Genomic DNA, 12,881 nt, shown 5'->3' with positions numbered 1-12,881 from the left:
GAGGTCTGGGCACTGAATGTTGCATAAGAGCAGTGAAGGAAACCCTTCTCCCCTTTTCATTCATCAGTGAATAGCCCTGCAGTTCCCCTTGTGAGGAGAGGGCCTGGAGCAGCCACAGCAATCCCTTCCAGCAGCAATCCCTTCCAGCCTGGTGAGATCACAAGTTTCCGGATTGAGAGGGTGTGAAAGGAAGATCTAATCCATGGGTTGGCACAGCCCACTCAGGAGTTACTGGGCTTAGGGGTTTTTTCTGTTTTTCATACATGAAAGATCTCTCACAAATTTCCATTTTCTCTTGCATTTAAGAGGGATTGTTTTAAATTGTTATTTCCTTCCATCCCCTCCCTTCTTCCTCCCTCAGTCTGAGCTGTGAGTGCAGCCACGGAAGAGCTGCTGGCAGCTGCAGCAGCCTCAGAGCTCTGGCTGGGAGAGGTGTGAAAATGCAGGGAACTGGGGAAATACATTCTCCTTGCTCCTCGGGGTGGGTGTGCACATGTGCTTCTGCTTTCTGCAGTGCTTCACCACTGTGAGAAGAGATTCAGCATCACCAAAACACTGACCATCACAGAGCAGGGCTGTGTGTGCTCCCTGGTCATGTACAGCCTGTGCCTGGAGAGCCAGTTTGGACTGGGTGGCACTGGGAGACCAGGAGGACTGTTCAGAGCATCTCTGTGGGTCGATGAGCTTGCTTTGTCCACTCCCTGCTGCACTGGCTTTCCCACAGCTTCTTTCTTAGTGTGCAGGGAACTTGGGTGGAGGTTCCTGGCCGAGCTCAGTGGCTGCCCCCAGTTACACCCAGCAGGGACTGTGCTCCCAGTGCCTGCACAGGAGGGCTCTGACACCTTCTGCTCTCACATCAGGCCGCCATCTGGCCCTGCTCCTTCTTCAAAAGTAGAAGATATGTATCAAAGCAGCATTTCTGTTATTGCTAACCTCAGAAATGGCAATTTAGCGGGGGATTGAGAGGCAGGATAGAGAAAAGTGGTGTTCTATCTAAACCTGTTGTGGTACGACTGCAGGTACATCTTCAAGGCTGGAAGTCACTGGACTCTCATGCAGATGTTGTCCTCTACAGTGCTCTGAATTCATTCTCTTTATTGCTTTTTGTTTATAAATGGCTGCCTCTTTTTGTTCAGGGAACATTTGACAGAGTGCTGTTGCTGCTGAAGTATCTCTTCCACATGTGCACACCTCCTGCACGTCTCTGGGGCAACCTTCACAGAAAGGTGGTGTCTGTGTGAAGTCTTTGAAGGAAAGTGCCTCCTGTCACCTCTGCCTACCTAGAATAAGCTTTCTGGTTCAGCACTGAAATGAAACCATCTGGAAAAAGAATCTCCCAATAAAAGACTTAATTTAAAGAAGTTGCACATTTAAAATGTCTAGATCTTCTGTGGGAACACGCTGGTTTCATCAACATTTTTGAGTAATGTGACTGAACAGTTTTAATCAAGTCAACATTCTTCCTTTTAGTTTTATGTTATGGCTTTGATTGAAGTAAATCACTCAGAGTATATTGTTTTGCAAAAATGTCAGAATTTATAACTTTTTGGCTCCAAATTGAATTGAAAAAAGCATCTTGAAATCTTGTTTTCTTCCCCTGCCAGGAGACAGGAATATGATGTTTTTCAGCCAGGACTAGTTATAATTTTGATGGCTGCTGCTGTTGAGCCTTGGATGTCCCATGACACAGATACTGGTTTAGTCTGCAAAGTGAAGCATTCTCCTTTCCTTTTCCAGGAAGATATGTGCCTGGAGTTCATGCTCATTTGGACTCTTACTTTTTTAAGCAGGTTTTCCATAAGGTGTCTTTGCATTTCCTGGGAATAATTTTTAAAGAAGGACTCAAGGTCTAAGGAACTATAGTGGTCTGACCATCCTCTGCTGCTGGTTTACCTCACAGGTTTGCTTCTGTAGGCTTTGAGGGACTCAGTCTTAATCCATTGCTTAATCCCTCCCTTGCTCAGGACACACTGTGTGCACAGGAATGGCAACAACTGCTTTAATAGCAGCCCAGTTAAACCCAGTAAAAGCCAAGAAGATTAGATATTGAACCAAGGGAGAGGAGGATATACAGGTTAGCAAACTCCACAAAGGACATCAGTGGGAGCCTTCTGGGTCATGAAACAGTGCATGAGGGCTGGTGTGGGTGGCATTTGGGTTACCTTGCTGTAAAGCTCTGTAAAGCTTTCAACAGAGCCTTTGAAAGACCTTTATTTTAGGTGTGGGGGGCTTAATTTGTTGTGGCATCTCCCTCAGTGGAGCAGCAAAAGGCAGTGACATTGGTCAGAGTGGGTGAAGGACACTGGTGAGAGCAGGAAGACCCAATTCTCATTGAAGTGAAGTCCTTGTGTATCAGCCTAGTTGTGTAAAAGGACATTAAGGGAAGTATTAAAATCGTTAATAGAAGCAAATTATTGCACTAACATCTGCTGCATTAAACTCCCCTATCCTTCAGGGACAGCGTATTTTTATTTAAAGGTTTAGACACCTTTATTTACAGCTCCAGCTTTTGATGCCATTACCAAGTAAAGAGCTGCTGTCTCCAGAGTCATCCCAACGCTAGGGAAGGGTGTGGATGCAGAGGCACATGGGCTGCACGGGCTGGCAGGAGCACACCCCCGTTTGGAGGGATGGGTTGTCTCAGTGAGGCTCAGCAGTCCTGTCTGTGCTCTTCACTCAAAGCTGCTTTTCTCTGTGCCTAAAGTAGAGGCTGTTTCTTTGATATGCAAGTTTGTGCACTGGGGGGAGTGATGGGTGTGGGGAACAGATGGAGAAAGCACAGGGTAAACAGCAGTGGTTTACAGGAATAAAAAGAGGTGCTTTTGTTGGAGTCATTACACCAGAAACAAGGAGCCTCTGATGAAGGGAAGTGAGCCTGAGGGTAGGGAAGGTTGTGGTGTTGACAGAGAAAGGGTTTGTAAGGATTTCAGCCTTATCAGTTTAGCTTGAAAACCCAGAAGCTGAGGGATGTGGAAATGGTGGGAAGACAAAGGGTACAGAGGAACTGAACAGGGCACTGAGCAGAAAGTGTGAGAGGTGGGAGCAGGGACAGGACTTGCCAAGAGCTCTCCGGGCCTCTCTGTGGGCGAGAGGGAAGGGAGCAAGGACGGGAACAGAGGAAAGAGCTGGAGGTGACCTGGACAAGCAAACAAACCCTTGGACAGAAAGGGGGGTGCGGGAGGGGGGCAGGAGGTGACTGTCCAGGGGAGGGCAGTGGAACAGCTCCTTTCCCAAAGGCAGGACTGCCCCTGGGTAAACCCTCAGCTGCCCCTGAACGTGCTACAGGTGAGTTCTGACTGGCCTCCTGCACAGGGGATCACTGGGGTTTCTTGTCAGGAATTCAGGTTTATGCCTGAGGAGTTTTGGGAAATCCGAATGTCCAAGCAGGGCAGACAAGCACAGCTCCCAGCGGTGTCCTGATGGTCCCCCTGCCTTGCAGGAGCTGACTGGGCTGAAGGGGGTGATGACACAAGCTCACCCTTCACACGTGCCCTGCCTTTGTGCACACACAGAGGGGCCAAACCTGGGGCTGGGACACCAAAACAGGATGCTGGGGCTCTCTAATCCTGGGAGTCCTGCTGTGGGAGAGGGAATATGGGCCAGGGGAGAGCTGAGCTCAGCTGCTCCCACCGTGGAGTTTGACCAAGGGACATATATGTGCTGCAGCACTAAAGCCAGGAGGTACCAGTGGGAGGGGATGACAAAATCCTGCTGTGAAGCACAGAAGTTATCTGTATTTGTCCTTCTATTTACTGTTTCCCAGCTCAAGTGATGTAACAATTACAAATTTGGCTTACCTGGAAAAGCTGCTGAAAGTAGGATAAATTATTAATTCCCAGGCTGGGTTCTGAAGAATTAATTTCAGCACCACTTATTGAAAATTCTCCTTCATAAGAAACAGCCCCATTTTGAGAACAGTTTTGAAACAGTGAGACTCTTGCAAGCCATTATTGTATTTTTTGACAATTTTATTTTTCCTTCAATCACTATCCTTTAGCACATTCAGCAAATATACTGAAATTAGGAATAGGAAGCCTACATTTGTAAGAATTATATCTCTGTGCAACGTAGTGAAGTAATTGAAATTCCAGGGCAGAACTGTGGAAATTCTTAGCACAGTTTGTCCATATCTTATCAGAACAGGCACGCTTTTCCCATGGCCTGGCCACATGCCAGCAGGGATGGAGCAGACTGGTTGGAAGCCCACTTTGAATGGGCAAAGTAATCTTTCTGAATGGATTTTCTGGCAGCATTCCTGTTGCATGTGTGGTTTATTGTTCTTGGGGATGTGACTGTATTTTACCCCCCAGATAAATATTTTAGGGTCATTATTCTTTTGATGATGGGAGGGGTTCTGGAAAAACAATCAGATCACTAGTCCTATAAAATTCTATAGGCAATTTTTTGTTGTTGTTGTAAGTGGTTTTCCATGTTAATTGTGTAGCTTTTTGAGCATAATTTTGATGTAAAGGACAACAGCTGATTCACTCTTAAACTTTTCTAAGGTCAAAGGGTTTAGTAATTAAAAACCAAACCATTTTCTTCAAGGCCTTTTAATAAAGTGATATTATGCCAATTTATATATATAAAAATATATATATGTATGTATTCTGTCCATAGTTCACTATAAAGTACTGCTGGTGTTGTCAATACTAAAAGAAGTGGTTGCCAGTGGTGGCAGATCCTCAGTTGGTGTCACTGTCCTCCAGTGAAGTCGGAGTCGATCCCTCTGTGCACCACAGTCCTGCTGTGGAGCTGTGCCAACCTCTGTGAGCAGAGAATCCGGCCCCTAACATGTATTACAGGATAGCTAATATGATGTGTAACCACAAAGTAACCACAATACACAAAGAAGTTCTATTTTAGCACTGCTGGAGCAAAGAAATAACTGTTAATGCTGGAGACTGACGTGCAAAAGATTGCTCAGTGGGGGAAGGAGGCAGAAAAAAGTCCTTATTTTGTATTAACATGTGTACAGACAAATTCTCACGTCCCAGGGCCAAGTTTTGTCTATAAAAATTCCTTAAGATTTGGGTATTTGTAATTAAAACATAAAGAATAATTATCTCAAGCATGTATCTGCAGAGGAAGAACTGTGTATTTACTTATTCTCTGCCAAAAAAATCCTTTTAGCTAGGAAGATTACCAAAGAGGCACTGAAGTATAAAGGCCTTCTTTTTATTGAAAAATATATACATTTTGTTAACAGATTCAAAACAGAACAGTCACAACTGTTTTTTCTTCCTTTCTTTTTCAAAATAGGGGTGGGGGAACCATGGAACTCCAAACTTAGTGCCTACAATGCTTGGAAGACATTAAGATTAATTTTGTCCTTCGGTTTCCAGATGTTGGATTTCGTCCCAAGTTTTAAAGACCTCTAATGTTTAGCAGGATATGTGCCGAGTATAGTCTTTAACAGAGTTTTCTTTCATAACTCCAGGATCCATGAGAAAAGGTAACTCAGGAAACCGCTGCGGATTCGGAGCTGAACCTCCAGCCCTGCAGGAAGAGAGCCAGCGCTAAACGTGCGCCTTTGGACTGGGGCTGCGCTGGGGAGGAGGCCATGGCTGGGCGGCCGAGCTGCTGGAGAGCCGCGCTGCTGGTGCTGCTGTGCGCGGGCAGTGCCCGGGCCCAGCGGGACTGCACGGGCGCCGAGTGCCCGGCCCTGGAGAACTGCATCGAGGAGGTGCTGGAGCCCGGCGGGTGCTGCGCCACGTGCCTGCAGCACGGCTGCACCTGCGAGGGCTACCAGTACTACGACTGCCTCAACGTGGGCTTCACCAACGGCAGGGTGCCCGAGGGACAGTCCTACTTCGTGGACTTCGGCAGCACCGAGTGCTCGTGCCCCAAGGGCGGCGGCAAGATCAGCTGCCAGTTCATGCTGTGCCCGGAGCTGCCCCCCAACTGCATCGACGCCGTGGTGCCCGCGGACGGGTGCCCGCAGTGCGGCAGGATCGGCTGCCTGCACGAGGGGCAGAAGTACGTGGCGGGGCACACCTTCCACATGCCCCCCTGCAAGGTGTGCCACTGCCCCAACGCCGGCGGGGAGCTCATGTGCTACCGGCTGCCCGACTGCGACGCCCTCGCGCTCAACACGGCCAGCCCCGGGGACGCCGAGGACGGGGAGCCCGAGAGGCACTACGACGATCCCTACAGCTACGACCAGGAGGCGGCCGAGGGGGACAACACCCAGCTGGAGTCTCCCAAAAAGTACCGGAGTTACTCATCCCACCTGGAGCAGGACAGCCAGGAGCAGGGGGAGGACTATGACTACCCGGCAGCCAGCGTGGCCCCGTCGGTGCCGGCCCCGGCCCGTCCTCCCCCCGAGGGGACGGTGCCCCCCAGCCCCGCCGTGCCCCAGGGCCCCGCCGAGGTGCGCGGTGCCACCGAGAGGGGCGAGAGGCGCAGGGTGCCCCGCACCACCGCGGCCTCCCTCCGGCAAGGCACGCACAGGGAGGCACCAGAAACCACCAGAGCTCCTGTGGAGCACACGACGGCCACCACTGAGACCCCCCAGCACCCGGAGGAGCTGGAGAGGAGACCAAAGGGGAAGCAAGGGAACAAAGAGAGGCGTGAGCAAGAAAGAGCCCCCCACTCTAAAATGAAAAAGCACGTCAGGAAAGAAGAGCCAGCAAACAGCATGTACCAGGGCTTGACAGAGGGGAATTTAACAGAGCCGAGCTGGGCAAAGTCTTCCCATGAAACCCTCGAGGGAAATGATTTCCCCAAGGTGAAGTTCAGTGCAACGACCTCCCCTCCTGTTGCTCTCCAGGAAGACCGCAGCCAGTCCTCCCCAAAGCAGTCCCAGACGCTGTATCGGTACCACCCCGAGGAGGACGGGGACCCCAACTCCATCCACGCCAACCCCAGGCTGCCAGAAGGTAAGAACTGCTCCCAGTCTGCGTGCCTGGGGAACACTTACTCATAATAACATTGGGGCATCCACTGATGTGTTCTTCTTGCTGCTGCACGTGGGCATGAAATCCAGCAAACCCCCACTCACCTTCTTTCATCCCTTCAGGAGATGTTTGTGTTTCATTTCACATAACAGGTACCATTTCACTGTTGCCCACCTTGCTTTGATTTCACAAAGCATGGGGATGGTGTTTTCTGGTATTTTTACTTTATTTCAGATGATGATTTATTAAACTGTGACCTTTTCCTTCAATTACTTGCTTTTAATTTCTATCAAGATGTAACAGAAACATCTTCCTCTACACAAAAGGATTTAATTAGTTATCCTCAGTTACCAACTCAATGTAATCACGTTTGTAGCTTTTGCTGCTTCTGGGAAGAAAGTGAAACAGTTGTATTTCCACTATGAAAATATTTACAGCACTTGTTGTAATATTTATCCCATGGTTGAAAGCCTGTCTAAGCTCATTAGTTCAAGAACTTCATAGATACACTCAAATACCCCTGAGGACTGGTAGGGAGAAAAAGAACTGCCTCTTGCTTTGTGTTTTTTGGGGCTGGAAGTTTATGGTGTTTGTGGAAAGTGTATGTGTCTCCTCCCTGCCTCTGGATTCCTCCTGACATCTGCAGGGAAAGTTGATTATATGCTTTATGCAGTGCTCATTACTGTAATGAATGCCAACTTCATCTCTGGAAATTAGCACATGTACAGCTCCTATTTCCAATTCATTTGTCATCAAATCAAGAGCAATACCTCCTTTTTCAAGATGTGGCACAAAATGTTCTCACGAGACTCAGCAGCAGAACACTTGCAGGAAATACTGATTAGTCCCCAGGCACTGATATTTCTCCTGGGTTGTGTAGGGAGCCCTTAAACATCTTGAGCTGTCGAGTCCATCTACTCAAGAAGTTTAAGGCAGATAGGAGAAGGAAGCAGATTTGGAGCTGAGACTCCAGGTCCCAACACAAGCAGCACCTCGTGACTGTTCACCAGGCAGTGGAGATGGCAGCCTTTTCCTTTTCCTTTTCCTTTTCCTTTTCCTTTTCCTTTTCCTTTTCCTTTTCCTTTTCCTTTTCCTTTTCCTTTTCCTTTTCCTTTTCCTTTTCCTTTGACTGCCCTTTTATTTGTTGCAGCCACCTCAAAATCTGAGCTGAGCTGTGCACCAGTTCTGTGTGTGACACATGGGTCTGAGTTAGGACTAATATGCAATGACCTGTTTTCTGATGTAACTTAAAAAAACCCAACTTCCTTAAAACTAAGTTGCCTTTTCTTTTTCTTTCAAAAAGGAAAGATGGGTTCACGCTGAAATTATCACTGAGAGGCTTTGGGAAAGGCTATTGGGGTGAGTGTTCAGCAGCAGAGCCAAGTGCTACGTTTTAGAGTCTCCTTGGGTGATTTCCAGTCTGGGGTTCCTGGGAACTGCTTGGCTGAGACAGGTCTGGTTGGGGACTGGATTAGTTTGAGGTGCCTGGAGCAGAATGTGATGGATGTCACGTCAGGCAGGGATGGTTTAGCCAACAGAAGCAGGCCTGGGAGTCACTTGATGCCATTTCCCCCTTAGCTGAGGTATCTGTCATTTCCTTTAAGTATTGTAAAAGCGGAACTGAAAACAAATATCCCTTGGGAGCACAGAACTCTCTGTCTGGCTGTGGATGATGCAGCTCTGAGGCTGCAGGTTCTCTGGCCCACAGAGTTGCTGCATGTTCTGGGAGCAAGTGCCAGTGTCATCACACCATGCCCATCCAGTCACTGACAAGTGGGACCTGACCAGGCAGCTCCTCTTCCCCATCTGCTCCACCATTCCCATTAGGAATATTGGTGGAAACAGAACAGAGCCTTCTCCAAAACTCAGGAATCTCCCTTGCTGGTGGCAGTGCTCATGCCTGGGGATGATGGTATTTCCAAGGGTTTTGTTGTTTTAATGGATGTGGTTGTGACTCATGTGAGTAGATCCATACGTTTCAAGTAATAAAACACACACATCTTGTCTCTTCCTGAGCCAGTGGGAGAGGGGGAGTGAAGGTATTAGTCAGACTTGAAAGAAAAATTAACCTCGCCTACAGATACAGAATGAAAACATAGATTTTGCACATGTATTTCCAACTATAAAATGACAGAATCTACCAGAATTGCCAAATAACTTCTTTTCTCCCATCAAGAGTCATCAGCAGGATGTAAACTGCATCAATCCCGTAATTTTTAGAGCCTGCAAGGCTGTTACATTTTTTCCTAAGGAGGCTGCAGCCAGTGGCAGCGAGCACAGGTTTTGTTTAACCAGTTCTCAGCAGAGTGCTGTGGGGACATTTCTGTGACTGTACAGACATTCTAGATATATTTTTATAGTTTCTTTTAGTTTTGTTTCTCTCCAGAGTTTAGAAAAGTGTAGTAGTCTTCACAGAAGCATTTGCTGCACTAACAATTCAGCCCAAGTCATATGGCCATTTGTTCCTCCTATTAGCTGCATCCTGTGTCCAGAACTCTGATGTGCTTGGATCCTGATGCCTTTTGTTAAAAACTTGGCTTCATTACTTGTATTTTATGTGTCTCACTTTGGTTTTACATGTAGCTGAGTTTTCATCTCCCAAATCTCTGCTGGCTCATATGTAATCTAATGGTGGAAACAACGTGGAGCACTTTGGTGCTCAGGAAAGGTTAGTTTTCTGTTTTGATTCTTTCTCCTTTTGAGCATCGTTTTTCATCTCTGTTTCATCTGAAACACTGCTGTATTCACATCAGCCAGCCAAGATGATCTCTCTAGCATTTGCTCTCATGGACTCCAGTGAATTGCCATTTGTTTGGGGAATGTTCTCCCCTCTCCTTTGCCTGCTCTGAGCTTTGCTGGAGCAGCTGTTTTGTGGATTTTCTGGGTGCTGTGTGGGGCCAGGCCCTCACTGGTGGCTCCCTGGGGCAGCAGCAGCACCACTCGTGGTCCCTGGGGGGGATGTCACAGAAATGGGCTCTTTTGGGAGCTGGTTTCTCTGGTTGCAAGGTGGGAAGTCCAGCACCAGCTCTGTAGGGCTGTGTGAGCCCAGGGGATGTTTTCCTGCCTCTGACAGGTCCAGTGGCTGTTCCACAGGGGTTTCTGCCACCCTACCAGCCCACAACTCTGCCTGAGTGTGAAATATTTGTGTTCTACCCCATGTGTGAGGGCACTTGTCATAGGTCTTGAACACAGACTGAAGAGCAGCTTCCTTCAGCAGCACACAGCCCCTCTGGGGTTTCTGTGCAAATGTTAGTCACTCCATTCCTAAAGGAACTGGAAGTGTAAAGTAGAGGTAATTACTCAGCTGAGAAAGTGTAAATTAAGAACTCTCACCATGGGAAAGGATGAGATTAATGAAGACTGTTCTCTTTATACACACTCTCTCCAGACATTGATCTTACTCTGTCACTGCAAGAGCAGCAAACAGAGGGAGTTTTAATTTCCTATTTATTTCCTACTTCCTCGTCCTAAAGGTGCTCTGAACAGAGGAGGGCTGACTAAAACATCTTTCAAGAAGTTACTGTCACGTTCTGTTTTCCATTTCCCTGTGTTCTGGCAGTAGAATGCTGTTCCTTGGATAAATGTTAACTCAGGTAGCAAGCAGCTTTGTAGTGAATGTTTTATGATTTGCATTCTGGTTTTTGGCAGGCTGAACAGCAGTTTGGGTTCCAGAATGGAGGTACTTTTCCACTTAAACTCCTCCACGACTAGTGACTTTTTATCGTGGTCATGTTTAGAGATAAGGATAATTGTTCTCCAGCTGAAGTGAATTGCACCAATTTGTGAGCTGAGATCAGTGAATGTGAGAGTGGCATTTATTGCAGGTGAATCCTGATCAGGCAGCAGCTCCTGGGAGGCTCTTGTGTAACTTCTGAGGGTGTAGCTAAGATGTCAACCAACCCATCTGCTGCCTGTTTGCTGGCATTGAAGCTCATGAGGCAAGATGACCTTGAATTCCCTAACTGAGGACAAACAGGAAAGGAGATCCATGTGCAGGGCCAGGAGTTGGGCTCATGATCCATGTGGGTTCCTTCCAACTCAGGATATTTCATGGTTCTGTGAAGCAGACTTGCAGGGAGGGTTTCTGAAGCATTCTCTGAGCCCACCCACCCTTTCTCTCTCTTATTACCACCTTAAAAAGCACTGGAGGTGGGAGAATGCCATGGAGGGTCCTTTGGAAACGAACTCTGTTTGCAGTTACTTCTTATTTTTTGCTCTCAGGTGAAGTGTTCTCTCAGGTTCACCTGAATTACCTCAGGCTCAGTCCTGTGTTCTCTCCTTTATCCCAGTTCTCTCTGTAACAGGAAGAAATCACCTTTGAGCCCTCAAACCAGGATATCTGAGGAATGAAAATAAACCTCAGGAGAGTGGTGTGTGAGGAGAAAAAGCCTCTGGGCCAGCAAGTGTGAGTCAACGTGAATTACAGCCCTGGGGTGACAGTGCTCAGTGGCCCTGGTAGCTGAAGTTCAGAGACAGCAACATCCTAGAGGAAGACAGTGTGGATGGGAATAAAGCAGGCTGAGATACTTGCAGAGGAAGACTAAAATGCTATAAAAATTAAAAACTTTTTAAAGAGAGAACCACAAAACAGACCTTACCTGGCCTGCCAAAAATGGCATTGGTACTCTTATGAGGCAGCTGGATGCTGGTTTAGGAGGAAAAGGAAAAAACTCAAGCATTTCTATTAATTCCAATGTGGTATGTGGGGGCTGATTCCCTCATGGCTGCGAGTGCACAACCTTCCCTGCAGCCCTTCCCTTGTCCCCCCAGTGCTGGGACCCCTCCCGGCCCAGCTCCACGGCCTGGTCGTGAATCCATGAGCGGCTCCTGCAGGGACCTCCCATGGACCACCTGGCAGATTGTTTGTCTTTTCTCCAATATCTAAAAGCATAAGTAGGGCTGAGTTGGACAGCCAGGTGACCTCGTTGTGACCTTTTAGTACTTCAAGGAAGCTCTTAAAAAAGATGGAGAGCGACTTTTTACACGTGCAGATGGTGATGGGACAAGGGGGAATGGCTTTAAATTAAAAGAGGGCAGCTTTAGATTAGATATTAGGAAGAAATTCCCCCCTGGGAGGGTGGGGAGGCCCTGGCACAGGGTGCCCAGAGAAGCTGTGGCTGCCCCATCCCTGGAAGTGTCCAAGGCCAGGTTGGACGGGGCTTGGAGCAACCTGGGCTAGTGGAAGGTGTCCCTGCCAGGGTGTGGGACTGGATGGGCTTTAAGTTCCCTTGCAACCCAAACCATTCCATGATTCTGTGTTGAAGGGAACCACTTGTGCTGGATTGAGCCCATTGGCATTCTCCATTTTAACAAGACCAGTGATTTTAAGTGTGTGTGTGCCAGACACTGCTTGTGGCATGAATTTGTGAGCAAAGGGTGCAAGGAAAACCCAAACCTGCCCTGATGACATGAAGAAGTGGGCTGAGAATAATTGTTTGCAGACTCTGAAATAAACAGTAGCCAAAGTATCCAATCTCCAGGCACTGGACTGCCAGATGTGACCTGGCTTTCAGTGGGTTCAGCATTAGGCCTGTATCAAGTGCTTTGAGTAGTCCCACATGAGGAACTGCAGCTGGGATCAGGAGGGCTGATCTAGCCCAGGCCTGTAGGCAGCAGCTGAATGTAGAGTGTCCAGACCCGTCCTAGCCAGGAGCAGAGTTCTGGGGCTTTGCTTTGTGTCTGGGTGATGTCTCTGGACATGTTGCTGCGTGGCTGCTGCTTGTCTGTCTGTGTTTTGGGAACTGCTCTGGGTCAGACCTTGGTTGCTGCCTTTCCAGCTGGCTGGGCTTCAGCTTTGCAGGAATCCCCCTTTGGAGCCCAAACCCTCCTCACCACAGACTGTCTTCCATTCCTCATGTGCATCTCCCTGCTCAAACTGAGCTATGAACCACAGCTCAGGAGCTCCTGGGTGCCAACACTTTGGTGTCAGGCTTTTATGGGGCTGGTTTGGTCCTTGTCTCTTAAAGAGTATTTTAAGTAGTG

At 48.1% G+C, this 12,881-nt stretch overlaps 2 protein-coding genes across 5 annotated transcripts in view; one reads left to right on the top strand and one right to left on the bottom strand.

The window, feature by feature from the left end:
• The window catches only part of LOC127473544 (uncharacterized), a 460,553-nt gene that overhangs the window by 96,314 nt on the left and 351,358 nt on the right, over positions 1–12,881 (bottom strand). The window lies entirely within an intron of this gene.
• Positions 1–12,881, top strand: part of FBLN2 (fibulin 2) — a 110,463-nt gene that overhangs the window by 29,043 nt on the left and 68,539 nt on the right. For all 4 annotated transcript variants that reach the window (XM_051793228.1, XM_051793227.1, XM_051793225.1 and 1 more), the window contains exon 2: positions 5,441–6,881. In XM_051793228.1, coding sequence (XP_051649188.1) covers positions 5,564–6,881 — 1,318 coding nt within the window. In that variant the 5' untranslated portion in view covers positions 5,441–5,563. The remainder of the gene's footprint in view (positions 1–5,440; positions 6,882–12,881) is intronic.

Source organism: Manacus candei, unplaced genomic scaffold (assembly GCF_025592945.1).
Source record: "Manacus candei isolate 608988 ecotype Guabito, Panama unplaced genomic scaffold, ASM2559294v1 h1tg000036l, whole genome shotgun sequence".
Classification (NCBI taxonomy): domain Eukaryota; kingdom Metazoa; phylum Chordata; class Aves; order Passeriformes; family Pipridae; genus Manacus; species Manacus candei.
This window is presented reverse-complemented; position numbering and strand designations above follow the sequence as displayed.